The sequence below is a fragment of the Lagopus muta genome, chromosome 20, assembly GCF_023343835.1.
Source record: "Lagopus muta isolate bLagMut1 chromosome 20, bLagMut1 primary, whole genome shotgun sequence".
NCBI lineage: Eukaryota > Metazoa > Chordata > Aves > Galliformes > Phasianidae > Lagopus > Lagopus muta.
In genome coordinates this window covers 8,531,271-8,558,953 of record NC_064452.1, presented here as the reverse complement: position 1 = coordinate 8,558,953, position 27,683 = coordinate 8,531,271, and the positions used below count along the sequence as shown (strand labels likewise).

Here is a 27,683-nt window from a genome sequence, read left to right as displayed (position 1 = left end):
TTCCTCGTACTAAACATGATAATGCAAGGTCACTCTCTAACCAATCTGATTGTCTGCCACAGCACCATTGAGATTTCTGTCATTTACGCAGGGAAATAGGAGAACTCCTTGCAGATCAGGCTCATATGAAAATAATTTACAGCCACATTCACCTTGCACAAAACAGCGTAGCCATTCTGTCAGCCTACACGTATTTCAGTTTCTCTTTAACTACCCTCTTGTGGTGTCTCTGAAGAATGACAGCCTTTTCTAGCAGGTGAAAATAAATCCAGCGCTTTGGTCCATTTCAGTATGAATTCAGACAAAACTGTTCTGGAAGACAAGTAACTGGCAATTATTTTTATAAGTTCCAAATACATTACGCTCGTCCCTGATACATTGAGGTTCACACACACAGGGACTACTGAAAGCTCCAGGAAGTTTATATTTATACGTGCAGTTTAAATTATTTTAAAAAAAATGTTAGACCCCATGCTTTACTGCTAAAGCAGCCACCACTCTCACAGAAGTGATTCAACAGAAATTAGTTAAAGGCTCTGAATATGAAAAGCAGGAGATGCATATCATCAGCACGCAGTAATAACACATATTTGACAACTATATAATCAATTAAGCTCTCCCTTAATTATTTTCTCCTCTTGAAACAAAGATGATTGTACTGGGAGTGGGTGGCTACATACCTGGGGCTAAGCCCCGCTTTTTCAATAGAGAAACCTGTGACAAATCCAAAAATGCTACCCCCTGAGTTTCAACACTATGAGATACGGTAGCCATCAAACCAGCCACGCTCAGTTACCTTATGGCCTATCTGCCTTTGATAACCAGAACTGCCACAGGCCTTACAGGTACTTAAATTATTCTATTAAGAAGTGTAACGCAATGGAAGGCACAGCAACGACAACCGAGCAACAAAGTTGTAGACTGCAGCAAGGGAGGATTTGCTCAAATACAACAGCCATGGGCACAGAAACAAAGAAAAGAAGCTGCTTACCTCAGGTACACAGGAATCTTCAACAGACTCCCCTTCCCTTCACCGCCAGCCTTCAGATGAGGTCTGGGAAGGGGTGGATCCTGGCTCCTCCCCTTCTGAGCAGGGCATTGCTTGCACCTGAGCTCCCCTGGATGGGCCCTGCCTTCCCACAGGTGTTCAATCGCTGTTTCAGGCCGTGACTTAGCATTTCTGCTACAATAAGTAAAACCATTAGATCATGGAGATAATTTTAGGAAATCTAGGACTGCAGGTGGCTGTTAGCATAGGTTAGAGTGGCACTTAAGGCACTCTCTGAAAATCCTCATCGCTCACTGCCACTGACTTTGCCTGATTTAGGTTTTTGGGTTTTTTCTCTGGGTGACTGAGGCAGGAACCTCGTTCCCCTTGGTGACTAATGGGATGATTCAGGCAGTAGATGGCTGTTACCATACTGTAATTCTCAGACTTTTGTTCCCAACTAAACTTACCCCATTTATAAAACATGTGTAATGCTATAGCAAGGTATCACCAGACCAGTTGTGAAGACATCAAATACAATGAACGCATCCTATAGTGAAACTCTCAGCAGAAACCAGCAAAAGGGACACGTAAGGATCACAAAGTACCAACGTGATTTCATTCCCCACTGTTTGCTGTACAGAGCTTCATCCCAGGAATATTCCACGTGATACATTTTGATGTATATAAATACATGTATTTCTACGCCCAGAGTACACACACGAGGAGGGGCATATTCTCTGTGATCAGGAAACGCATTTGATCTGTGATTATTTTAGTTGTGAGACACCTGCAGAAACATAAAGGCCCAGCCAAACAGAGAACTTGTAAAACAAATCTTGATGAAAACTCCGCTGACTCCACAATGTGCACCTGGGAACCTTGCTCCTGGACACAAGCTGCTGCAGATGGAGTTTGCAGGAAGAATAGAGCCTGCCCTTGCCTGCAGCTTTGTCACTTCTTGGCCAGCAAAAGCCAATTCTATTGGAGTCTATTACAACGATTACCCAACGCACTAATTCACTGAAGCCCTGTTTCTGTCCAGATACAGCAGCACTCACAAATGCACAGGGCACCCAGCATGGTGCAATCACACTGTGAGAGTCAGACTGTTCCACAGAGCTTCACATAAAGAATGGGCAGGGTTGGTACTTTCCAATATAAAAGCAGAATGGAAAATCTCCGGAGACTATAAAATCAACATGATTCATTTTCATATACGCTTCTCTGAACCAGCTAAGTTAAGAGAAACTACTCTTCACCTAGTTAAGAAATGAGCACCTTCAAAAGGCAGCTCAGACTTTTTAAGATGGAATCCTGATCCACATCAACTTCTGAGAACTGGATGATTATGTCCCCCGAGATGGCAGTGGGAGTCTAGGCGAGTTAAGTCCGTTTATCGAGGCAAGACTTAATGGAGTCACCATAGGACTAACAACACCCTGCATCGTTTGAGTCTTTGGTCTTTGCTGGAACCACAGCTTTCTTCTTTCTTACCAAAACAAAAAGCCGTCAGCCAAGCAGCTCCTCTGTAAAAGAAATCTAATCAATGGTCTGTTACCTTTTTCCAGTACCACAAGTGGCTTTCAGCAGAGGTCACCTGCATGCGTGAAAGAGTAGAATTCAAATTATCAAGAATCATGCTAAGTATTCATTTTATAAAACACAGTAATAGCAAACAAAAAACTTTCAGTAGAATCCTCCCCAGTTGCCATTTGCCATTGTTCAGTCCAACGAAGACTACAAATTCTGTTTTCATAAGCTCAAGCAGGTGAAGGTAAAAAGGAACAAAAGCAGACATTGTACATGGCTCTCAGCAATTCATCTGCAGTATGTATCACTACCTATATTTAGCTGTTGTGAGGCACCAAAAAAAAGAAAAAAAAAGAAAAAAAAAGCATGACTGGCAGAAAGGCATGGTAAGGTGTACATAGCAGGAAACAAGGCACTTAGAAAGACAACAAAGACAATATGGAAAGTCAAAATGAAAGAAAAGTACAGCAAAAAATCAAAGTTCTGTCAGAGAACTGCTTATAAAGATCCCCTTTGTATACCTTGATTTAACTGCCATCCCAACTTGTGATGGATGCTCTAGATGGAAGAACTACTTGCAGTGGGGCATGGTGGGATCTTTAAAGCACAAACCAAAGTTCTGCGTGTTTCAAGCACAGTCACTCAGGGTTTTCTCTTTCTTTTATCTCGTATTCCATAAAACAATACCTTCAGTGTCCCTTCATTCCTATGGGTGGTATGTCGTATTGTCTTAACAAGTGTTTTATTTCTCAAATGCTGGTGATTCTTAAGTACAAGAATTATGACAAATGTCTGCTATGAAAAACCCCGCTAACAAGATTGTCCTCTACCAGCAAGCTGAAGCTTAGTGTCAAACTTCTGAGAAGCTATGAACACATCTGAAAAATCTGTAAGCATTAAAATCTTGTTACATCTTTTGTCATATCTTTCAGGCATATTCTTTGAACGTCAGCACTCATATAAGACCTCACACTGTTCTTCAAAGGCAGGCACCCATTTAAATTGCATTGAATTCAAAGGCTGAAATGCCTCAATTCTTTCTTGGACTGTGGGACTGAGGTTTCATTGGCTTGGTTGGAAATTCAGGACCATTAGCAGGTGTGTTCTCAGCACCTGTGAGGACAAGGGTCATAGTCTGTACAATCCACATTTATTCCCCCTGAAGACATGGACAAAGCTGCCAGAACACCTATTAAAATGCTGAGATGAGCTTGGAAGATGATCCTCTCATTGGACCCTGTCTCATGGACTCCTCACTGTACCCATGCAAGCCTTCTCCCATAGTTTTTATCCTTCTACAGCCATCTGTGACTGCTTGAACTATTTTTAATGATGTACACACAGAAGACCGAGATACAGGCTGCCTGCCGGAAAAAACCTCAAAGCTCTTTTCATGTATTGCACTACTGCTGGGTACACTGCTACTGAGAATATGTAGAGATCACACCAAATTGGTTTCCAGAAAGACACTGGGCTGCTCTTTTCTCTTAGTTACACAGTTGAAATTCAGAGGAATTCCACTTTCTTCAGATTTGTGTGGGAATAACACAGAACAGGCAGAAATTCTACAACAGCACAGAGAAACAAAACTAAGCTTGAATGTACGGCTGCATACATTCAATTGTTTACAAGTGGTAATTGTTGAGGCAGCAGAAAGTTTTAAGTCTTGCTAAGGAAAACCAGTTTCAGTGTCATGAATCATCTCTGGCAAAAGAAACTTTGAAAAAAGCTTTGAAGTGTCTGCAGTGAGAGACGCAAAGAAAATGACCGAGCACCTGCAGGAAATCATGCTGCATGAGGAGCCAACTGCTTGTTTCAGAAAGGGTCACCATGAAAGCTGTGCTAGGAACTAAAAGCTTTGCAAGAAATGGTACATATTTATTCCCAAACTGGTCACAGTAACCAAGAGCCATATCCTCAGCTGGAAACTGGTAAAATGACGTTGGCTTGCATGAAGTTCACACAAGGAGTTGCATTCATCTAAGTATGGGACTAACCTAAGAGAACAGCTGGTCAGCAGTTAAAAGAAAACATAAGCAGGGCGTTAGCACATTTCAAAACAACCCAGGCAAGCCAAGCATTTGGTCTCCTTTTTGTTCCTTTTTACCTGACCATGAAAATCATTTCTGTAAGACAGCTTATAAAGTCTTGTCATGTCCTTTCCATTCTTAACAGCTATTTCTTCTGAAGAGAACCCACTCTTGGGAAAAGGTATCATTTCTCCCCCATAGCAACGATGGGGTACTCCACACAAAGAAGCACCTAGCAGTTTAGTTCACATTTTTTAATAACATGGCACAATTTACATTACACAAGTCTTCGCTGATGAGGAAACATGCTGAAGATTGAGAGCTGCTTCACTTTTCTTTTCACATAGGATCTAGAAAGGACTTTATTACATACAGGATAAACAGCAAAAAGGTTGGTATATAACAATCTCTTTACAATACTGAAAGCTACCGCTACGGTTCCAGTGTACATATTCTTCAGGGTTGGTTTTTTTTTTTCTTTGTTTTGTATTTTTCCTTCTGTTCTTTAAAAAAAAACAAAAACCAAAACCAAAAAAACCAAAACCAAAACCAAAAATTGAAATTAAAAGGGAAAAAAGAAAACAAACAAAACGGAAAAAGAACACTGCACAACATCTGGAGTTCACAAAATCTGAAGCTCACAACTAAACCTTCAGTTGACTACTAAAATAGATCTCTGATCATTAGAAACAACTGTCTGTGGTTACCTTTTTTCTTTTTTTTTTTCTTTTTCTTTTTTTTTTTTTTTTTTGCCAAAACAGGATAACAACTTCAGATAGCACTTTAATACACTAGAAGACCAATGGAACTAATTTTATTTCATACATATATTTTACAGTCCAGTAGACAAGATAGTGAATTCTCTCTGATAAAGTCATATTCTCTCCAAATATTTAGATAAGAAACTTAATGCGTTATAAAAAAGTGTGTTATGAAAAGACAGATTTCAGAAGAATGATGCATTTTGTTAAAAAGGACCACGTTCTTCATGTGAATTCACATCTTCTGTGATTAGGGAACAACAAGGCTGACCTGTTAACTATTCACAGACTTTATTACCAACTGAAATACAACAAATTGCATTATGAAATCTGCAGCGGAGTTCATTAATTAAACTACTGATCCACAGTGAAAACATATCCATCATTTTTCTAGAAAAGTATTGGCTTTCTTGTAGGATTTGCTTCAGTGTAGCTAAACATCACTTATTAAAAAAAAAAGTGTGCGTACAGAGAAAAATGACACACAGACATGAATGGTTGTTAGCAAAGGTTCTTCCAAAAATAAATCTGACGTGTTAAGGGACAAAAGTTCTCGAAAACAGCCAGCATTTGATTATTACTCGGTTCAACCCAGGTTAATGTGACTGAAAACCTATTTGCCATGACAGTATCAGTGATTATAGACTGCTAACCTGACGCGTGCTGAGGAATACACGAGGTACAGTAACATCAGCATCTTGATGCAGGGGTTCAGACAGAAAACTACACTTCTAGTGGGCTGTTTCTTCATCAAAACAAGCAGGAGAAACAGGTTTCAGGTACAGATGAGCTTGTTCAGGGAAAATATGACTTTAAGTATGTTGTGTGTTGAAAAGGCTCCTTTGAGTTATAAAGGCTTTTGTGAAAAGCCTTAAAATTAATTGCATAGTTGAAGGGGTTTAGCTGTCTATAACAATATATGTAACACAGCATAAGCAGTCTGTGTTGATCAATATTAAGTTTGCAAATAGCACAGTTTAAGAAGTATTAATGTATTATGTTACTTAATTTTATCTATTTACATTTGTACAAAGTAAAGCTTTCATCTTACCCTTTTTGCATATATGAACCATTAACCCATGAAGCACTCTTTTTACATAAATATCTACAAATGTCTTCACTTCTGGTCTGAAAGAGCTTTGTACGGTTGTCATTGGTGGTGGCTTGTTTCTAGGCAAATCATTCAGATTAATGTCTTGTTCTTCAGTTCAAATTTTGAAACTTTTAAACTAGAAATAAAATAGAGTAGGAGACACGAGGAACGTATGGACTTAGCTAAAAGATCTGGAAAATTTCAACATATAATATACAAAAAAAACATTTCAAAATCTTTGCACTCAGGTCTATACATATTGTACAGTGGGTCACATTCCCAGTCTGTATCAATAGACTAGTAAGAAGGTCTTTATATTTATGTTCATTTACAATGTTCTGTCCCAATCTCTCCGCTTTTTATTTAGTCTCACTCTGCTTATCGAGCTTCGATGTCCTTGAGGGTGTGAGAAGGAGGCCTCTCTCTCATCTCTGCTGACAGAGGAGTAGTCCTTCTTGGAGACCCAGGCCGAGGCCCCAGCGTAGAAATAAGTGGTGGAGGGGCACTGAGAGCTGCTGTGGGGGGAGTTTTATTGAGGATACCGTTTTGGTGTCCTGTCGGGGGACTGACTCTGGGGTAGTGCATGCTAGGAAGTCCTGGTGTGATGAGGCTCGGGTGAGGCAGGTGTCCATCCAAGGCGGCCGGGTGAACTGAGTGCAGGCGTGCATGTTCGTAGTCCTCTCTGAGCATGTGCAACCGCTCCCTGTCATCCAAGTGGTTGCCCCGCTCATGCTCACGTCGAGGGTCAACGGAGAGAGGGTGGTGGTGATGGTGGTGGTGATTGTAGTCGTGAGGTTCCCGATCCCTGAACGATCTGTCGGCTTCATATAACCTTGGCGTAGAAAGACGGTGAAGGGGGTCATTTCTTAGCAAAAAGTCTCTGCCCAGGGGGTCTCTCCGATGAATATCTAGTTCTCTGTAAGGATCTCTCAAGGGATCTCTCATTGGATCCCAGTGGAAAGAAGGATAGGGGAAGCGTTCTCCACCAGGAATTGGGCTAATGCCCATAAACGGGGTCATCATGCGAGTCCTATCCAGGCCACTGATGCTGTTAATGTGATGTATCCCAGTTACACCCACCGTCATGGGCATAGACACTAAAGGACTTGGATGGACATTAGATGTAGATATAGGCGGTGGCTGATCAGACGACCTGTGAGTCTGAGGTCCCTCATGTTGAGCATCGTGGTCTTCCTTTCGCTCCTCCTTCACTTTGACTTCATTGCTTTTCTTCGGATTATCGTACGCTGGCTCATTCTTCCTCTCAGCCTCACGGTTTGAAGTACTGTTAGGCCTGCTGCTTTCCACAACAGGTGGCCTAGCATAGGGTGAAGGAACCCTGGACATTTGCTTCGACTCTTCCACCACTCGGCTTTCATGGCTCAGGCTTTCTTTCTCTGAAATATAGCTGTCCTTCACCTTGTGCTCTTCAACATTAATTTCCTTCCGAGATTCGGAGTGATCCCTCTCTCGCTCTTTGGGTTTCTCTTTTTCTCGAACCTCAGGATTCAGATGGCTCCTGATCTGCTCACTGGAGCTGCGATTATGTCCGAGGGAGTTTACTGGATGGATAGGTGCTGGCGAAGGATGGCTGGAGTGTCTTTTCTCAATGCTCTCTCTAGGAAGAAAGAGAAGTGTAAAAATTAAAGCACAAGAAACTCAAAAATAAAACAAAGCCTTGAGGATGTCTGACTATACTTGTTGATTTGCAGAAGACTAATAACAAGCACCATTTAATGCAATGCTTCTTTTACACATTCAGAACACCAGAAGAGCATCCCATCTCTACACTAGGTCTGTTCTGTTATCTCAGTGCAGGAGAAGGTCCCTGAAGTAGCTGCTTTGTGAGTGATCTGACTGAAACTTCAAACAGTGAAGTCCACACATGGATCACAAGGAAGCTAGCTCTAGAAAAGATATTTCTAGGATCACAGCCTTAACTGTTTGCAAAAAGGAGAGGGAATAACAAAAACATACTAATTTCATGCAAAAAAAAGTGGAGGCAATTACATCTACCCGGGTAATAGGATTTTACCCACTGCTTCTGTTAAGAATAAATTTGGGAAAATAGCCAATATTTTGTTCAACTGACTTCCAGAGAAGCGTCCTTGCCTCTCTACATTACAAGTTTCTTATCTGTATTGCCTTCATCCTTCCAGATTTTCAGTTTACTTCTCACAATTTAATTTCTTTCTCAAACCTGAAGATTAAAGCTTCACAAGACACCAGTACTGTGGAGACAATCACCTCCAAAAAGACAGGCAGCTCTCTAAGTGCGAAAAAAGCCCCAGTGCAGGTCTTTTAATAGAGCTGGCCATCATCTATAGATTATACACTGACTTCTTCAGCAGTGATGCCCATCATTCAAACTAGCTCTCAAAGCAGCGCCTCTCTGGAGTCTGTTGTTTTTAAGACTACCAGTCCTTCCCCATTTCTAGAGTAGAGTGAGCACAGCGCAGGCTGCCGATTTATCTCCCTGGTACTGGCCAGGAAGCCTTCAAAACACTGCAAGTTCTTTCCATCTCTGAAACCTATTTATGTTGCATACAAGATTTAGAATTATTTAGAAAATAATCGTTTGGCAGCAGATAACAAAAGATATATCTGAATGGATCCTGTCCCAGCTACTTTCTGAAAGCAGAGCTGACCAAGTGGAGTAGCCTTCCTATTTAGATAGAATCAAATTTGAAAGGTAAAACGAATTCCTCAGTTCCAATGTTTTTCAGGTCTCACTAACTGCTACTGATTTCAGAGCTGCAGTTTCTCCATGAAGACAGCTCCAGATATTCGGTGTTGGGCAAATGCTGTTTGCTAGGTAAGGGAATTCTGTTCCATCAGAGTGATGGACAGCATGCTGTTAAAGGCAAAAGTGAGAGGTGAGCAGCAGGGTCCTCTGCAGTCCCTGAACAGCTCCAGTTTACATTCTTCTCTGGGTACCTCTAAGCTGTAGGTACTTCTGGTTTGTGAAACTGCAGCAACTGCTTAAAAATATCTTCGAAAAAGGAAACTGTCATTACTGGGACCTCACCAGAAGAATCTTCTGCTGTATCGAAACTGTTAGTTTATGGGCTATGTCTAAAAAAAGTGTAAGAGTCCAGAATGCAACTGTTAGGTGCTGGAGCATTTGATACCAGAGCTGCTTTGTCTGCACGGACTACTAATTAACTCCTGGGTAGCGGGTTCTGCTTTGAGTGACTGTGCCCTAAACACTCCAAACACTGTCCTGCCTCTACTTTCCCTTTCCCCTGCTCTCCACAAAACATTTAAGTCTTTCAAACAACATCCAGATTTGGACACAGTGAGACCAAGTCATAAAAACTTGACTGCAGGGTATTCTTAATTGTTTTATTTCGCTAGGGGGAGCTGACTGAGTCCTTTCATTGATATTTAATCAATTTTTCTGTGTAATTTACATATTTTAAATTGTTTGTAAAATCTGAACAAAATAATGGACATTTTCTGTAATTAAAGAAAGCATATGTGCAATCCAAATAACATTTCCTTTGCCAATTTCATCCTCTTCAGTTACACCGATGGCATTACCTCAAGATTACTGATTACTTAGGTAATCATTCACTTATGTAAATGGTTGCCCATTGGTCAGGGAAGGAGTAATTTTTTTATCCTCAAGTCTATCAAGGGCTCCTTAGATTAATAACACGAGAAGAGCTCTAAGCCTCAGTCTCCCCAAAAAAGAAACTTAAGATCATGCTCTCAAATGAACTTATGACTAAATAAGGTATGCTTTGAGGCTGTATGCTCTACTGACAGATAATGCGCAAGGCATCTCATGCCAATTACTTTGCTTCATTTATGTTGACAGAGAGAACAATAGATAATTGTATTCTTTCTAAAGTTCCAGGATTACGAACACATCGATGTCCTCATTAGAATGGAATTGCTCAGTGACATCTTTTAAATTAAATAACACAGCGAAGGAACAAATTCTGTTTTGCACAACAGCTGTATTCACTAATTTTTTTTTCTAATGCTGGAGTGCAGTAATAAGAGTCCTGAACAACAATAAGAAGTTGCATGCAGTCTTCCAGGAGGAAGCAAGAACTGTAACAGGACGTGGCAGTGCAGCTCCCCAGCCAGCTCTGCACCTGGGAGAACTTCACAGACTGCAGTTTCACGTTATTTTCCATCTTAAACTCCTCAGGGATCTATCCTATCTCACTGCAGCCAGGGAAGGGCTGCAGCACTCTGGCCATATACATTATCCTAAAAGAGCAACGAGCGATTTGCTGCAACTCATTTCGACAGCCATCTGAAATGAGGAGAAGGAGAGCTCAGAGGAACCTGCGAGGGACCTTCCACTGCTAAGTCTAGATGAGTGCTTTTGTCTAATGGCCCGTGCGGCGGCAGATAAAGCTCAGGGCAATTTTGAGATGAAATTATACCGGCACTCTGGGCACGATTCCCCATTCTGTCTGGTCAAGTTAGCAAAAAATAGGGCACACAGACTGGGACCTCAATCAGAAGGGTGAGGCTACACCCACACCCTGCTGGGTGCCACTGAAGGGCAGGGGAGAGGTATGAGAGGCTCATAAGCTACACCAGACATTATCTACGTAGGGAGAACGTCTCCAGGAAGGAATTCTCTGCATCTTCTCAAACAGGGAACAGTGTGAGCATGCTGCAAAGTAGAACTCTTCAAAATCACACGGATGCATAGCAATACTGGATCAGCAAAACCATTATTGTACTAAACTGGTAGCCGTAATTGTGCAGAAACATGAAGGATGAATGACGTTTACTTTTAAACTCTCAAATCACTGAAAATAAATCATGTTCTGAGCTATGATATGGAGTTCAGGCAATGCTAAAGCTGTTTGCAGGGGATGTATTTCTGAAAGGGATTTTCTTCAGCAGGAACACCTCATAACAAAGCAACAAAACAGCAACTGAAAGAATCACATAATTGTAAAGGCCACCCGTATCATTAGTAACTAAAATGCTTTGCCATTCAAGCCAGTAAAGTTACTCACATGCTTAAGCATTTCGCAGGACAGAATCCCCAATTTCTAACAGAAATTGATTTGGAAGCATTAACACCGGACATGAAAATAATGAAGCTATGCTACCAAACAGAAAATATTCCAAATGGAAAATGTAGGTGACAAGATCTGAAGTTTGACTTGCTCTTCACATTTTACAATAACACAGAAAAGCTCTTCAATGTATTTTTTAGAATATCTAATGTGTTAGCATAACTTCTTTTTGAAAAGGCTGCTAATATTTGGGTTAGTGACAGAGAAGTCAGAAAAGCACATCCCCTAAATATTTTTTTATGTTAAAAAATTAGAAACAAATAGCCATTACGTAGTAAAGTAATGTGCAAACTTAGCAGGAAAGCCATTAAGCCACAACTGAAAAAGCTGAAATCAGCCTCTCTGTATTTTTCAAGGAAGGCATGACACTTGCTGAATGGCAAATTCTCATAATTTGGTACTTAAATGTTAAGAGGAATTGTTACGGAGTTAACTGTAGAATGGGAACAGTCCTGACAAAAAAAAATATGACCAGGTTTTACTTTTCATTAACCCTTCCCAGCCTGGACATGTTAGAGTGCAAGTCCATGTAAAACACTGGAGAAAAACCGTGCTTGAAGGTAAGCAACAGCAGTGCATGTATGCGTGCTTTCTGCAGGGCAATCCAGGCCAATTTCACAGGTGGCATGCACTGAAGCTCTCTGCGGTACTGGAAAATGCCAGGCTGTCATATTTCATGGTTGGTGTCATTTTACAACTTTATCAGTGGTTTCTCTCCTCAGGCCATTTTAGGGGGTGGAAGCAGGGTTATTTGTTCTGCAGATAGGATCGGATTTACAAAGTTAAGTATTCACAGGTGCAGATACGTGTCTGATGGACTTCATAGCTCTTTTTGCATCCTGTCAGGCACCCATCCACACACTGAATCTTCAAAAAACCTATAAAAACGTCACCCACAAGGCAGGCATTCTATTCTCACTTGACACCGCCTGAACTCTGCTCCAGCAAAACTCCTTCTGATGAACTGAGGTGCAAGTGAGAAGAGAAACAGACGCAGCAGGAAGCACCCGAAGCAGATCTGCAGCTTCCCTACTGCCTGCGCTGCACCGCAGGCGGGGATGGCGTCAGCTCCCCCGAGGGTCCCTCTTCTGAAGCTCTGGTTTAACAATGTGCCAGGCTGGGAAGGGTTAAAAGCGGAACGGAGCCCCAAGCTTTGAACTAGACAATTCTTGGAAGTGTTCTTTCGTACCTTTCTTTGTCATCTTTACTAACAGATGAGTCTCGTTTATCTACATCTCTATCTCTGTCATGAGCTGCAGCAGATGAACTGCGCTCCAGCTCTCCTGGCTTCAGCCAGGGCGGAGGGGTCGGGAACGAAGGAGGAGTTCGGTGCAGTCGGTTCCAGGGCTCGTGAGGGTTGCTAAAGCTCTGCATACTGGGGCCATCCTTGTGGCCGAACATTGAGTTGGGTGCTGAAATGGTGAAGTGGAAAACAAAAAGGTTTAAGAAAAAGGTATGCTCTAGTGAAGGTACTTACCAAAAAAACTTTTACAGCACTCAGAGTTAAAATGAATACATATTATTGGGAGCTGGAAAAGGAAAGGAAATTAACAGAGATTCATTAGAGGGTCTCATTCCTAAAAAAGGGCAGGCATCTGACAGCTGTTTTAATTGGATAGGGAAATGCTGTGGATAAAATTGACAGGGGATGAAAGTAGAAAGATAGAAGTGACAATGATCCTTAGTCCAAATATTTTGGAGACACCAGGAAATGACCATTATACTGAATATAAATAATGGAACTTGTTGCATTTGATCCTGAACCAAAGTAATATAATACGTGACCAAAATCATGCCAGATTTGGAGTATGGTGAAAGAGAGTGACTTTTAAAAGGATGATCTTTTGTGACTGGCCAAATCTAGAGAAATGTTGATGACCCTGGACAAATAAATGCAGGTTAGTGATCTTTTCCAGGCACAAGTCCTGGATTCACTGGTGAGAAAGGAAAAAAGAATGTTCTCATCCACAGCTGGGGATTACAAATAAGCACTGCACGTTAACTACTTTGACCATGCAACAAAACCACGTGGAATCCCACAAACTCCTCACACTCATGAGTTCTAGATGCAGTTACTTTTTTTAATAAACAACGTAATGGTGACGTTCAGCACTATGCTGAACCCAAACTATGAGGTAACTAAAAGAAAATCATTTACCGGTGACTAAAAATGCTGTTATTTAAAAGAAAAAGTTTGCTTTTCAAATTACCATCCCTTACTGATGCGTGACCTACGCAACTGATAAAATGACAGCAACTAGTCACCATCACTCCACGTCCTGAATTACATGGCAAACAAGAATTCATAAACAAGGAGGTTACTCACTGACTGTCGGGTTGCCGAGTCCCCCGAAGGCATTGCTACCCACTGCAGTGAGACCGCTGAAGGAAGCTGGTCGATTGAAAGGCTCTGCAAACCAACGGAAACAGCTCACTGGTGTGTTGCTCACTGTGAGAAGGCATTGCTGTGTTACCCAGCTGTGCTACGCCCGCATGAAAGCTCGGTCTGTGTCCACCAACATCATCCTCTCTGCATCACAGCAGTGATGGTGAGAGGGTGGGAAATACGAACCCATCTTTTCTCCAGTGCAAGGTGTATGGGATCATCTCACAAGAAAAACTTCTACTTCAAAGCAAAACAAGATGTTACAGCAGGGAGGCCTGCAATCCAGCAAAAGCAGCGACTCCACTTAAAATCTGCAAACATCTCAATTTTTCTTTCTTTTCATTCCCTTCCAACTCAGTTCGATTGTCCTCAGGAAACAACCCTGTCTAGCAAGGCAATTAGTAAGTCTGGCAACTGTGCTTGCAAAACACCTTCAGGCCATGCCTCAGCCATGTCTCCTACACCACAGGCAGGATATATATGAGATGTCTTACTGTACTGATATGTCCTGCTGACCTCAGCAGCTTGTAATGGAAAAAGGAGGTGATCCTCCCCCAAAGGAGGTGATCCTCCCCCTCTACTCTGCCCTGGTAAGACCTCATCTGGAGTACTGTGTCCAGTTCTGGGCTCCCCAGTACAAAAAAGACAGGGATCTCTTGGAAAGAGTCCAGCGGAGGGCCACGAAGATGGTGAAGGGCCTGGAGCATCTCCCCTATGAGGAAAGGCTGAGTGAACTGGGTTTGTTCAGCCTGGAGAAAAGGAGACTGAGAGGGGACCTGATCCAGGTCTATAAATATCTAAGGTGTGGGGGGCAGAATGGCGAGGCCGGACTCTTTTCAGTGGTGAGTGGAGACAGGACAAGGGGAAATGGCCAGAAACTGGAGCATAGGAAGTTCCACACAAATGTGTGAAGGAACTTCTTTACAGTGAGGTGACGGAGCACTGGAACAGGCTGCCCAGGGAGGTGGTGGAGTCTCCTTCTCTGGAGATGTTCAAGACCTGCCTGGATGCCGACCTGTGCGACCTGCTGTAGGGAACCTGCTTTGGCAGGGGGGTTGGACTCGATGATCTCAGGAGGTCCCTTCCAACCCCTACAATTCTGTGATTCTGTGTAATGCTCTTGGTATTTACTGCTAGTACTGTATGGAAAACCAGCATGGACTATGAAAACCATTGGCACTTAAGGTACACAGGGTGCAGGTAAGCCAAATGAAGCAAATTCCCTTCTCCATTTCAGAGAAATTAATGAAACCATCAGCCCTGAGAAGAGGAAGGACAAACTGAGCATTTTTTGTAGGCAGCTCAGTACAGAACGATGAAACCACACCATGAATCTGCTGCAGCAGTTTGGTGGTCCTCCTGAATCACTCCCTATGCAAAACAAAATATCAAATTAAAGTCCTGATCTCTGATGCTCTTGTGTGCAGCAGGTTGCTTATTACATCACTAAATAAGAAGGAAACTAACATTTGTTGAATGTTGTTTTTTCTCTTGAACGTTTATTTGCTACTTTTTCGCTGCCATACACATTTAAGATCAGATCACAAGATTTTAAGGATCTGCTTCCCACTCACTGAAATAAAAAGCAGACATCTCAGTAGCAGTTTGGAACAGAAACACCCCTCTGAATCTGAGCCTTAATCTTCAAGTATTTTTTGACTGCTTATAAACACAACTACACTGAATCCTAACCTCCTGCTACTCCTCTAACGCCCAGATGGTTTTTTCTCTCAAGTATTTTAAATGGCACTGTCAGTTTTACTATTAGGTACATTTAGAACTGCTGCTTGGGTTACAGAAGACAAATGGATAAAATGTACAATTTGTAAAGGTTAAACTGGCAGATGGACAACCTTTAATGGTCTACACCAAAAGACATGAAGTAAGACCAGTGTGGCACTACTCTGCCACAGTAGCAGAGTAAAAGCAGAGTGCAAAAACTCACAAGCTTGCTACAAATTCAGAGGCGTGACCTCAAGCTTGTGCTAAAGGGTCCATCATGGAGATCCAGCTGTCAACACGGCTATGCCTTGTGGTGCTATGGGTGTGCTTAACTGTTACCTCTGGGGACTGGCTGTGGAGGAGCATCTTCTGGGTTTGAAAAAAAGATGGTGGCTGTTCAGACTGCGCTCCATGAAGCTCTAACACAGCCTTTTGGCTAATGACAGAACAACTGAACTAACTCAGTTCAGTGGATATTCACAGTGTAACAAGCTACAGCAGATCCTGCGAGGGCAGCAGGGGCAGAAAATACCTGTGTGTTATTTCTGAGTTGTATTCAACAGTGAGTGGCTTGCACAGAGAGGGCCAAGAACTGCTCACTGCAGTACTGCACTTACCTAAGTGAGCAGCTGGGTTGAGAAAGTTGCTGTGATGAGGTGGAGGACCAAAAGGGGTGCCGGCTGGATGAGCCCCACCTGCCAAAACAAAGCAACGCAGTGAATTCCTAGTGATGCTCAGGGAGGGACTCCCTGCGTTCCAGGCTCCTTCTTAAACAGCACCTCACATAAGCAGAGACTGCTGTACGCTCAGGTCAGGCTCCTATGCAAACAGCAGCTGCTTTTCTGAACAGAAGTTGTCAGTTACAGAAGGTGGAGGAGAAATGTGTCAGTATGGAAAAAAAAAGGGGGAACACACAGTAGAGTGTATTTCCAACCTGTCACCTCCATGATGCAGATATCGCTGTGTGAAACGTTTCTCCGTGTATAACCTGCATGGCATTTCATCACATTGCTGTTCTTTTTTCAAAAACCATATGGAATAATTTTAAAATATTTATCAAATAGACTAATAGCCTCTGGCACCTCTTGCAAAGTTCATAAGCCAAAGCATATGGGAAATTTCCTCTAAACATGGCACAGATTAGCATGTTAATGAGCATGCCAAAGAAAGAGTTTGATCCTCAATACTTACTGGCTGTAGAGAAGAGAGTCGAGGGCCGGGCCAGGTCATGGGGGTGGTGGATGGCTCCAAAAAGGCTGGGGCCTGGGGGCCTGCTCAGAAATTCAGGTTTCAGGCCGAAGTCCAGCTTGTGTGGATCTGACTGCATCTGTTTCTGAAATATATTAAAAAAAAAAAAAAAAAAAAAAAAAAGATTTGCAAGAGACCGTCCTAAGAGGCACTTTCAGAATGCTGTGGGTATGGCAATTTATTTGTAACAACTGATGATTTAACAAAAGATATTCGTTTTTAGGACCCTGGACATAGGAGCAGAGCCAGCCTCGTGACAGCAGGCCAACAACCTCAGGTTCCCAAACGATGCCCAGGGTTCACCAGTGTCTTCACAAACACTTTTACCCCTCTGGAGCAAAGGGTTTTAGCACAGACTTGACTGAACAGAACAAACACTGCAATCTCTGAAGAGGCCTTAAACACATCCTTGGCTGTAAGTACAGGTCTGTCTTTAAAACAACAATAAAAACAAAGTGAAAGAGAGCTGTTAGTTTGGATGTGAGGCCCGGGTGGACAGGCATGCTGAAAGCAGGGAAAGCACCAAGTGCAAGAGGCAGAGCTGCCAGCTGACCTCTGACTGCAGGGATCACTCATCACAGTGACACACACACCACAGGCATCACACGTTTAAATGTGGAGCTGCAGCCAAGCAACACTTGATGCTGTGCATCTTTCAGTGCCTCTCAAACTGCAATCGAGCAAGACAGGGGCTAAAATGAAGCAAATTACATCTGAGGTGCAGTTGTGTCAGAAGAACTCAAGTCTCATTTTGACAGCCTGCACTCCAAATTCAAAGCACTGCATGTCACTGCCTCTATTTACATGGTATTAGAACGAGCAGATTTTCTTTCTGAAAGTGTCTTTCCCGATGTGGCTGTGCTGTAAATGCTAAGTGGATGAAGGACGGGTTCTTCGTTGTGTCATAGACTCACTTCAGTGGTTCCCACTTCAACAGTTTTATAGAATGCAGAGGAAAACCAAATTCCCAATTACCTGTGCTGCCAGAACTCCCTAAATGCAGATTGCTGATTAATTGTGCAGGTCAGCTGAAAGGATTTACCAACGTGTAACACTGAACCAGTAGATCTGAACAGTAATTCAGGAGCACGTTACGCTTAATAAATCAATATTTAATACTGTGCCAGCTCAGAGTACAGACTATTACAATGATATAAATATGCATATTAAAAAGTTATGACCAAGTTAATGTGCATGCCTACTAGCTGTTTTTCAAGTGCTAATAACATGTCTATGAAGCTATGAGCAGAAAAAAAATGAAACAAAAAAGCAGGTTTATCAATGTTTTGAGATAATAACCTGCAAAACATGGCCATGTTAAGGTCGTGTCTTTCAGATGTCAGACTGCAGTACTTCAGTGATTTAAAAAGACCAGAAAACACAAACGCCTCAACTGAAGGCTGTGTGCCAGATTTCTAGGCTGTGAGCTCTTTTTATTCTTCTTAACAACCAAGTTATAAACTTCTGACAGGCATTACTCAGAACAGCAAATCTGGCAGAAACTTTAATTGCCGCCATATGAGCAGTACTGTTCTAACGACAAAAAAATCCCGTCTGAAGAGGAATGGAACATCACAGCTGTGTTAAAAGACTTCTGAATGTGCTCATTTACCTTAAAAGAATATGGAAGAAAACTGATCAGATTCATTTTACTCCCATTTGCTGCTCCAGAGAGCCCCACTATTGATGATAACCCTTATGAATGTATTTCAGGTCCAGCACCTTACCCCGGGCCCGCTAAACTCAATGCAAATGCCTGCACTAATTTCATGGCACGTTAGATCAAGCTGTAAGTCCTTTCCTAAAAGAGAGCGGGCCAATTAGGGAGCATAAAATCTGCCTGGAATCCAGGCTGACCCCACACTGGTCATCCTGATCCACAGCTTGAACCGCTCTGCGCCCAGGGCTGCTGTCTGGCTCAGGCTGTGTCTCAGCAATCCTCTGGGTGTGCACACAGGTTACACACGTCTGAATGGTGTCTTGCTGCTGCTGAGGTACAGGCAGGCAAACGGCATCTACAGCTACATGCATTCTTTCCTAGGGTTTCCTGCATTTTTGCCTTCATGACTGCAAACTATACCTCATTTTCTGACTGCACTGAGTTGGTGAAATGCACTTTCCAATTACTTTTGAAATTATCATCATCCATGCCTCAAAAAAACAAATGCTCTTTCCCGACAGCCTGAGCATTATTATTGTTTTTAAACAGGCAAAGTCAGTAGGTAGAAGAAATGGCTGCATGAAAATGGCATTTACCATGGGTTATAAATATAGCAGTATGACCTCTTTGAATATCAAATCAAAGAAGATTCAAAGGACACAGATAACATGGGAACAATAATTTCATTTCAAGAAAATATCTTTTCAATAAAATAGAAAAAAAAAAGGAGATATAACTCTCTAGGTCTATAATCTTGTCTTTTTTGATAATGGGAAGATGAATGAAGATCACTAGCAGGGGAAACATAAGGAAGCAGAGAAGAGAGATACATCTACTGCAGCAAATTAACCTGTCAACCTTGTTTAAAAGGGTTATTTTTAAACTCTATTAGCTGTAGATTTTAGTATCTGTTCAACATCTTCATAATCTTACAGCACTACCTTATATAACACAACTCAGCTGCATACAAAGACTGCACAGTGGTAGGGTCTGCTTGTTCATTTCACTTTCTAGCACAAGCTCCTGACTCCTGCAATGTAAGGCCAAACAAAGACACCAACCTCTCCTGCCTATTAATGCAGTGAACATCTGCAGGAGCAGCACAGCTCTAATGCTCCTTGTGGTTATGCTAACAAGGCATTAGCCATGGTACAGACCTGCTAACAGCAAGAGGCAAATCCTCCCGCTCACAAGTTTGCCGTGTGCAATGTAGGCGAAAAGCAGGTGCCCAAAGACTGACCTTGACTTTCTGTTGGTGATGGTAAATCTGCCAGGCGATGTGGACGTGCATAGCGCACCACTTCCCCGGTTTCTGGAAAAAACAGGAGGGATACAGCATGAATCAGTGATTTTCCAATACCTGTGATGCTCCACCCTAGGAATGCTCCTGGTCATCCTCCTCTCCAGACAAACCCACGTTCTGTTTTTCTGCACTCCTGCAATCTTCTGATGCCACTGGCTGAGAATGCAGCTTGTGCTGCTGGAATCTGCCTGTTAGCAACTGCTCTGCACAGCTGGATTGCTTCATACAGAACACTGAGTACATTTCCAAAAGCGCTGCTATTCTAAGACCGGCCTTTCCACCCAAAGATCCCAATAAAAACACATAAAAAATCTCAGCATGGTTTTCAAAATCAATCTGACTCCCTCATGTAACCATAGGTCTGTACCTGCAACATTTTGGCTCATCAGTAAACCCCCAAAATTGGACGCCAGTCAGTTCACTCTGGTTGGGAAGGTGAACTGGCTTAAGCTGGCTCTTTGCATCCCTCCTGTCACCATGCTTCTAAATCATGGGGCTGAGAAAGGGAGGAAAGAACCAGAGCGTGATTTGGCTTCTTCATTGATTCAGTAGCCCACCTCTAGGACACCTGGAAATCATGTCAGCAGGGACTTGATAAGGACACACTTTCATTACTTTGTTATTTATGGGTCTGTAGTTAACCACATGAATAATGATTCCTGCACAGATTTAGAAATAATCATAGGAATGAAAGCGGCTCCTTAAGCTACCAGTAACTTAATTGCTACACAAACTATGGCATAGGCCTTCTATATCTAGGTGCAGATCAGCCAACAGTTAAAAATCAATTACAAATAAAAGTAAAAAAATAAAACCCCTCTCTCTCACACACAAAACATAAAGTCAAGTCTTTTGCTTATTCACAGCAATTGGTTGCATTAGTGATTTAATGAGTTTGTGTGGTCTGTACTTCCTCGGGTATGTTGCAAAACCAACAAAAATATCTTTTGGATTATTTTAAGATCGAATCTTTTGGATCCTTATCTCTGAACTATTTTGTGTTTGAACTGGATTGTCTGTGTGTGCTGGACAAGAAGATATTCAGGTAGGAAGTTCCATACTGAATAACACACAAAACATACAACGAACATTAAAAAGCAGAATCCTTCAGCCTGCATTAAAACGGCAAGAGACGTCTGCCAGGGCAGTCTGTAGGATCAGCTCAGGGAACCTTGTGAGCCACAGCAATACAAGGATCATCAACATATAACCTCTGCTGTTTGCAATAAGGGGTTGTGTGAGAACAGGAGAACTTCTCTCTTTAGAACTGCTCATCTTTCTCAAGTGACCACAAGATGCTGACCACACTGCTCAGCAAACACAGTGCGAAATCCCCAAGATGGAACACGTTGCTGCTTTTGATCAGTGTGCTGCTGCAACCCGGCGGGGACTGAGACGAGCTCGACAAAGTGTAGCACGAGAAGGTTTCTTACCCTCAACATGGGCCTGAACGGATCTGTCAACTGTGAAGAAGAAATGACAGCTTGGTTACATGCCTGTCACTCAAACAATTGCTCTAATTAACAAATTTGTATTGCTTCATTAAGAGATGAAATTAAAATGTTATAATTTTACTTTCAAATGAAGTCCTTTCAGATAATAATTAGTCCTCAGCCTCCGTACTGGAGCCGGCCTCCCTCCCCCCAAGGCTGTTGTACCTAAGTGTTGACAAGCAACAAAACAAGCCTCACACTGAGCACTCTGTCCTCTGGCATCTGCATTAATTTGTTGATTTAATGCTACCAAAATGGCTGGTTAACTGCTCTGAAGAAGAACACGGCTACGTCCTTTGGGCAAATTTCTGCTCTCATCTTTCAGAGCTTGCGAGAAGGCTGGAATTGGGCAGGGCAGAAGGCTGCTCCCACCAAGTGCGCTGCACTGCCCTGCAGGATGCTGCCCTGCTCATTCAGCAGCAATGGCACCTGCTGCTGGCACATCCAGAGAGCCACCTCCTTTAAGAGGATCTACAGATGGAGGAGCTGATTTGCAGACTTGGTGATGGCACGCGGCATCATCTTGAAACAATCTAAACTGCACTACAAGCTGAAAGGCAGCATAAAGAGAAGTGACTTAATGATGGGAGGCTCCAGTTATCTTTTTGATTGGGCGGAATGAGCAGACGTAAAAACACGTGGGTCCTTTTGGCATAAAGCTCAACAGCAGCAACCAATTTAGAGCAAACTGGAACTACTAGAACCCAAAGAAAACAGCTCTGCAGAGCTTAAAATTTGACCAATTCCACAACATTGATTTTTGTCAGAGTTCTGCGAAAAACAGGACTGCATGATGTTCCTCGTTGCAAACAATGTATATGCAATCAAACAAGCAAACAACCTGAGGGCATTTGCAAAGAACAGAAAAAAGCCAGAAGACGCAGCGCCAGACAATAAATGCTGTTCACATGTGCTTCAGCTCAAAATCCAGAGGCACCAAGTGATCAATAAAGTGCATCCACATTTTGCTGCTGCAATCAATAACACAGTAACCAAGGGAATAACTGTCATTACCCACATTAGAAACAATTACAGAATACAAACGTAAATCTCAAAGAGGTTTGAACGTTTCTGCGCTGAATTGGAGTTTGCCCCCAGTCTTGTGGGGATGCCAGCTGACAGCAAGGAAAGAGCTCTGCATGGCACGGCATCTACGTGCTTTAGCCAGCGATGGACAGGAGGATCAGGATTTAAACTGTCCTCATGCAACTCCTCTGATCTCACTGACTTAATAGTTCAGGTTAAACTTTAGTTTCACACGTTGATTTGGACATACAGAAGATGGCAGCCCTCGTGCTCAATATTTTCACAAGGAATGGCTTTAGTTTAGAAGAATACAGTAACACTTTTTACACACCCGTGGATCTTTCTGGAGGAGGGTATGTGGGACAGTTCCAGGTCTGGCTGCAACATCGATAGGATTGGAAGTCTAGAATTGTAACACAGAAAGAGAGCATTTATGAGCAAAAAGCCATACAAAACCACAAACTGAAAAACAGCACTTCTTCATCATTAACACTGCCTAGATCAACTCTTTTAAGCAAACAGGCTAACTGCTATAATCCTCACAGTGATGTACATACTTATCATCTCAACTTCCAAACTCGCTTTGCTCACTGCCTTCCCACTAGTTGAAGTGAGCTGAAACACATGAGGCAACAGCACTGGGAATTCCTTTCACCTCTGAAAAGCTGAGCAGTATGAGACAGCACCTAAAGCAGCAGCTGGGATACCCAGGCTGTGCTCTGCTGCTCATCAATAATGCACTGGAGCTGGCCCAAACTGCTGCCCTCACTGCCACACACAAAGCATCAGCAATCCACGTGGTTACCATGCAAGGATCTGAACTGCATCCACAATGAACTATTACCACACGAGCATCAGAAAAGGCAACATCTAGTTGGAAAAAATTAAAGCTTTTCCCTCGATTTGAATGTAAATATTCGGCTAACACAACAAAATGCATCTTTTGGAGGAAAAAACACTACATTTAGACAACGTCTTCCTCACTTAAAATGAAGAAAAAAGAAATCAGCTGCACTATAACTAACAATTAAGTAACAGAGTTGTTAACAGACTGATTACCATATATATGAAGAATCCTACTAATGAACTGCAATTTACATATTCAGTCATTAGAGTGGATGGGCCAATTTAAGAAAGGTGTCTCCTCTGCAGAAATTTCAGTCCTGATTTCAGTCTTCAGTCATGGAGACTACAGGCTACAGCAAATGATTTCCTCCCACTCATAAATCAAGAGTGAGTTCATAGAAACAAAGGAAAAGAGAAACAAACTCATCGCACTTAACTACCATCGCCACCACAAAGGAGTGGGGAACTGAATCCATGTACTGCATGGTGCTGGAGCTCTGAGACAATTCTGGCAATGAGAAAACAGTAACGAGCCCTGTTTCTTAAAATCCTGATTATTACACCACCTCACGCTACTGCACGCTACCCTGAGAACTAATCGCAGTGCTTCTGAAGTTAACTGTGCCACTGCATGGAGAACAACCAGTGAGTTTGAGTGGTGAGATGGAAACACACCCTACCTTGGGCTGGAATGCTCCTTGGAGTGAGCCAAAGGGGCCCGTCGGAGGGATCATGGGAGGAATACCTGATACAGCTGGAGGATAGGAGTGAAACAGCTGAAACAGAGAAAGAGAGGGGAGCATAAATGCGTGTGAGCTACAAAACAAGGGCAGGCAGCTGAACGAGACAGCGAAAGCATTCCTGCAGAGACAGGGAAATGGTACATGGAGGAGCGCTGGAGATGTGATCCCGCCGCGACAATGTTAGTTAAAGCAGTCAATGGGATGTTCACAAATGTCATGATGTTCACTTCAGAGCTTAAAAGCAGTTCCAAAATCATACAGCCAGCAACCTGGCCTCTGCACTGGGCCATCGCAGCTGAGGCTTTTGTCGTGCAATGACTGGTTTTTAAATTGGATGGGGATTTTGAAGGGTTTGCAGAAGATTTCAAGAGAAAAGGCAGGGCCTGGCCAACAGGGCACAGAACGCTGCTGTTTGAGTGGGAAACAAACCTGCACAAGCTCTAGGATACTGCATCATTAAAACCCCATTAGTATGCTAGGATTTTAATGGTTTCTGTCGGAAATGAGGAAAATATGCACAATTCTTACTTCATTAGCCTGTCTGAGAGGACATCCTGCCACTGCCAGCAGCAGCAGAGACAGATGAACTTAATTGCTAAAAAGGATTACTTATTAAAAAAGGCCAAAGTAGAACCCCCCAAAACTGGAGGGCATTGGTCTGATAGGACAGACCATGAGGCATAAAAAGAGGCAAATCTCCACTGATCTCAATGATCCCAGTGTATCTGTACTAAGACAACTCAGCAAAAACAAAGTTCTCCTGCGCTAACACAGACAAACACGTGAGAAACAAGGAAGTAAACCATCATGACCGAATCCTATCTGCTTTCTGTGGTCTGGCTGTGAATCTTTCCCTTGCACTGTAACACACAATCAGGTCACACAATTGCACAGGAACTGCAGAGATCACACACAGAACTGCTTTCTGGTAGGAGGTGGGGATTCAGAGCATCTCACTGCAAAGATGTTCTCACTGGGAAACCCTGGGATCTAGCAGGGGACGGCTGCTAACCTCACTGCTGCCAGCCAAACACCTGAAGGAGTTTCCTGGCTGAAACAATTTCACCTTGAACTCAGCCAATTGAAAATGAACCTCCTGGGTGCTGCTTCTGGGATCAAAATAAAGGACCAGTTGGCCAGCTGAACAGAAACAGCCAAAAGCTGGATGTGTGGAGGGGACAAACACTGAGAGAATCACATCCCACAGTAAATCAGCGTCACAAAGTTCTGAACTCAATGGACGTGTGTGCTTTTCTGAACCCTTTCTCTCAAAATCAGAGCTCCCCTTTCAACAGCTTCAATCTTGGAAGGCTGTTTATTCACCCTACAGGCACTGAGATATGGGAAATTATTTCAGTATGTCAGAGATATCAAGAGATTGTTTATTTAAAAGCATGGAACGAAGTCTCCTTTCGTAACGCATTTCTGTTGTTGTTTTCACTGCTCTTTAATTTGGACTTGCTCCTCTCAGTGATGCAGAAAAAAACTTCAGACGAGTTGCTGCTGGGCTGTGGGTATTTGAGAAATCATTGCAAGACATGTCCTCACTGACAGTAACTTTTTAATAACCAAAATGTGGTTTGAATCCTCCAGTGTCTTCTGTATTTAATTCTGTGCTTAATGGACTCATTTCAAAAGATGGAGCGAGGCTTAATATTCTATTATCTACAACTAATAATAAGGAATGCTTTTCTTAGTTTTATAACGACCGCTGAGTTAATTAAATTTGACCTTCCCCTGCTTTCTCTTTTCTAACGTACATCGATTTTAACTCTCTGACAAACATTCCTGCTCTCCTGCAGAGTTCATTTACAGGCTTTAACAACACTGCCAGCTTTTTTTGAAGATGCACCTGAACACACAGTGAAGATCTATTGCAGAAACTCACCCCTGAAGAAGGATCTATGGATGTGCCAAAGTTTCAGGTATTTGGAGGAGAGAAAAAGCCCTGGCAGGTATGCACTTATGGCAGCAAAAGGGGCAGGTCAGGAAACTGATGCAAGCAGCTCTGTACCTTCACAACCCACACTCTTCCTAGGAGTGATTACTGAAATGCTCTGGCTACCACGACCTTGCTGTAGCTTTAGCAAGGCTGCTAATCCAGTGAAATTTATTGCCATCATGTTGATCTTTGGCATTAGCTTGCTAAATATCCAACAGACGCCAACTGTGATTACTTTGCAATAACTTCATTAGGACAAACCTTTCCTGAAGGAAAGCAGGGGAAGCTTAATGCACCAGGGCTCTGCTGCTCTGCCTGTGCCAAGGCCAACATCCCGGCACCCTGGCTATCACAGAACCACTGGAAGCTTGACCTTACTTGAACAGAGGTCATACTGAGACCTGCAGGATTCACCATGAGTCTGAACACAATATCCAGCTGAGGACTATTTCACTGTTTCCTACTTTACATATCAACCTTTGTGCTTTCTTTCTCCAAAACTCATTACTTATTTCCCATTACTGCCCTTATTGCCTGAATCAACACGCCACGTTCAGGATAATCTGTCCTTTGAATCCATGTAAAGCTACACAAACAAGAGTGCAGTTTTGCAAACAGTGATGCAAACAGCAGCGTGACCCTTCTGAGTGATTACCCTCGGCTTAAATGTTTGCCTCACACTCCCACAGGTGTGATCCTGCAGGCACTCACACACTGTACGCTTAACCAAGGTGTCAGGAATTAATGGGACTGCTCCCATGGGCTACAGGCATCAGTTATGAGCAGGAACTGCGTTTAATCAGGACAGCAGAAAGCATCACACCATCATCTTAACCAGTCTTCTCGCCCAGTTCCACTTCTAAGCAAAATCAACATATGAAGCCAAATGCTTTGCAAATTTCTGAATGCTGATGCAGTACTCCTTCTCTCATCAAAATATCACTCCTGGATTTAGAAATTCTTGTCCAAATGAATGAAATACCTGCCTTTGTTGGTATGAAGAAGGAAATGTCACCCATCTTTCAGCAGCAAATGAATCAGTAGATTCTAAACCTTAAGAGCAGAAGCTTTGCAGTTCGTATTGAGTTCATCTCAATACACAACATTTTTGGTAGCTCTGAGATAAGCGTGTCTAGTGCACAGCTGGACCGCCTCGCTGCCATCAAGCAGAGCACAACCAGCCCAGTAGGTCAGACAGGCTTTTGAAATGGGAAGAACAGACAAGCTTTCAAATTCTATAAAACAAAACACGATATATTAGAATAGCCATTAGATTCCCTAACCCTCAAGGGTTCGTATGATAGTTTGACGTTTCGTTTCAGATTTCTCAGGGAAAAGATCATTCTTAAGTGCTTTTGGCACCGCCGAAACACGGCGATGAAACTGCTGCTCTGTACTGCTTCACGCTACAGTCACCTCTTGCCTCATTTTTGTCACAGCAAACCTGTCTTCCAGTGGTGTATGAGCAAGAGATCTTTTGATTGGAAAAGCTGATACTGCATCTTTATCAGAAACAAGCACCAGAAAATGCAAGCCTTCAAAAGCCAAAGCGATCAAGAACGATAATGGTAAATCCTGGAGTGATGATTAGGGAGAGATTCAACACCGTGCCATTGATCGAGTGGTGATCCCAACCCACCACAGAAAAGCAATTAAGTCAGTTTTAAACAGAGTAATAAAACTCACACTGTGACGGTAGAAGGGGTCAACTTTTGTAGGGTATTTGTCAAACTGCAAAGGGATCAAAGCACAAACTAGTTACTTTCTATTTCGTTGCTTCATTTCTGTTGGTAACACAGACTAATTCCCTATTATTAGGCAACCAACAGAGAGGAAAAATACGCAGAAAATGAAC

At 42.6% G+C, this 27,683-nt stretch overlaps 1 protein-coding gene and 1 long non-coding RNA gene across 8 annotated transcripts in view; both read right to left on the bottom strand.

Annotated features, from left to right (window-relative positions):
* LOC125703091 (uncharacterized) overlaps positions 1-1,046 on the bottom strand; it is a 41,005-nt gene extending 39,959 nt beyond the window's left edge. For both annotated transcript variants that reach the window (XR_007380761.1, XR_007380762.1), the window contains exon 1: positions 992-1,046. This is a non-coding gene — a long non-coding RNA (uncharacterized LOC125703091). The remainder of the gene's footprint in view (positions 1-991) is intronic.
* Positions 1,047-4,790: 3,744 nt separating this feature from the next.
* Positions 4,791-27,683, bottom strand: part of AUTS2 (activator of transcription and developmental regulator AUTS2) — a 663,330-nt gene continuing 640,437 nt past the window's right edge. For 4 of the 6 annotated variants that reach the window (XM_048967069.1, XM_048967068.1, XM_048967070.1 and 1 more), the window contains 10 exons: positions 27,515-27,559; positions 23,824-23,919; positions 22,629-22,700; positions 21,212-21,241; positions 19,716-19,787; positions 16,759-16,900; positions 16,185-16,262; positions 13,786-13,869; positions 12,649-12,871; positions 4,791-8,023 (listed from right to left, as the gene is read on the bottom strand). In XM_048967069.1, coding sequence (XP_048823026.1) covers positions 6,784-8,023; positions 12,649-12,871; positions 13,786-13,869; positions 16,185-16,262; positions 16,759-16,900; positions 19,716-19,787; positions 21,212-21,241; positions 22,629-22,700; positions 23,824-23,919; positions 27,515-27,559 — 2,082 coding nt within the window. In that variant the 3' untranslated portion in view covers positions 4,791-6,783. The remainder of the gene's footprint in view (positions 8,024-12,648; positions 12,872-13,785; positions 13,870-16,184; positions 16,263-16,758; positions 16,901-19,715; positions 19,788-21,211; positions 21,242-22,628; positions 22,701-23,823; positions 23,920-27,514; positions 27,560-27,683) is intronic. The other 2 variants (XM_048967071.1, XM_048967072.1) reach the window with 1 other exon arrangement.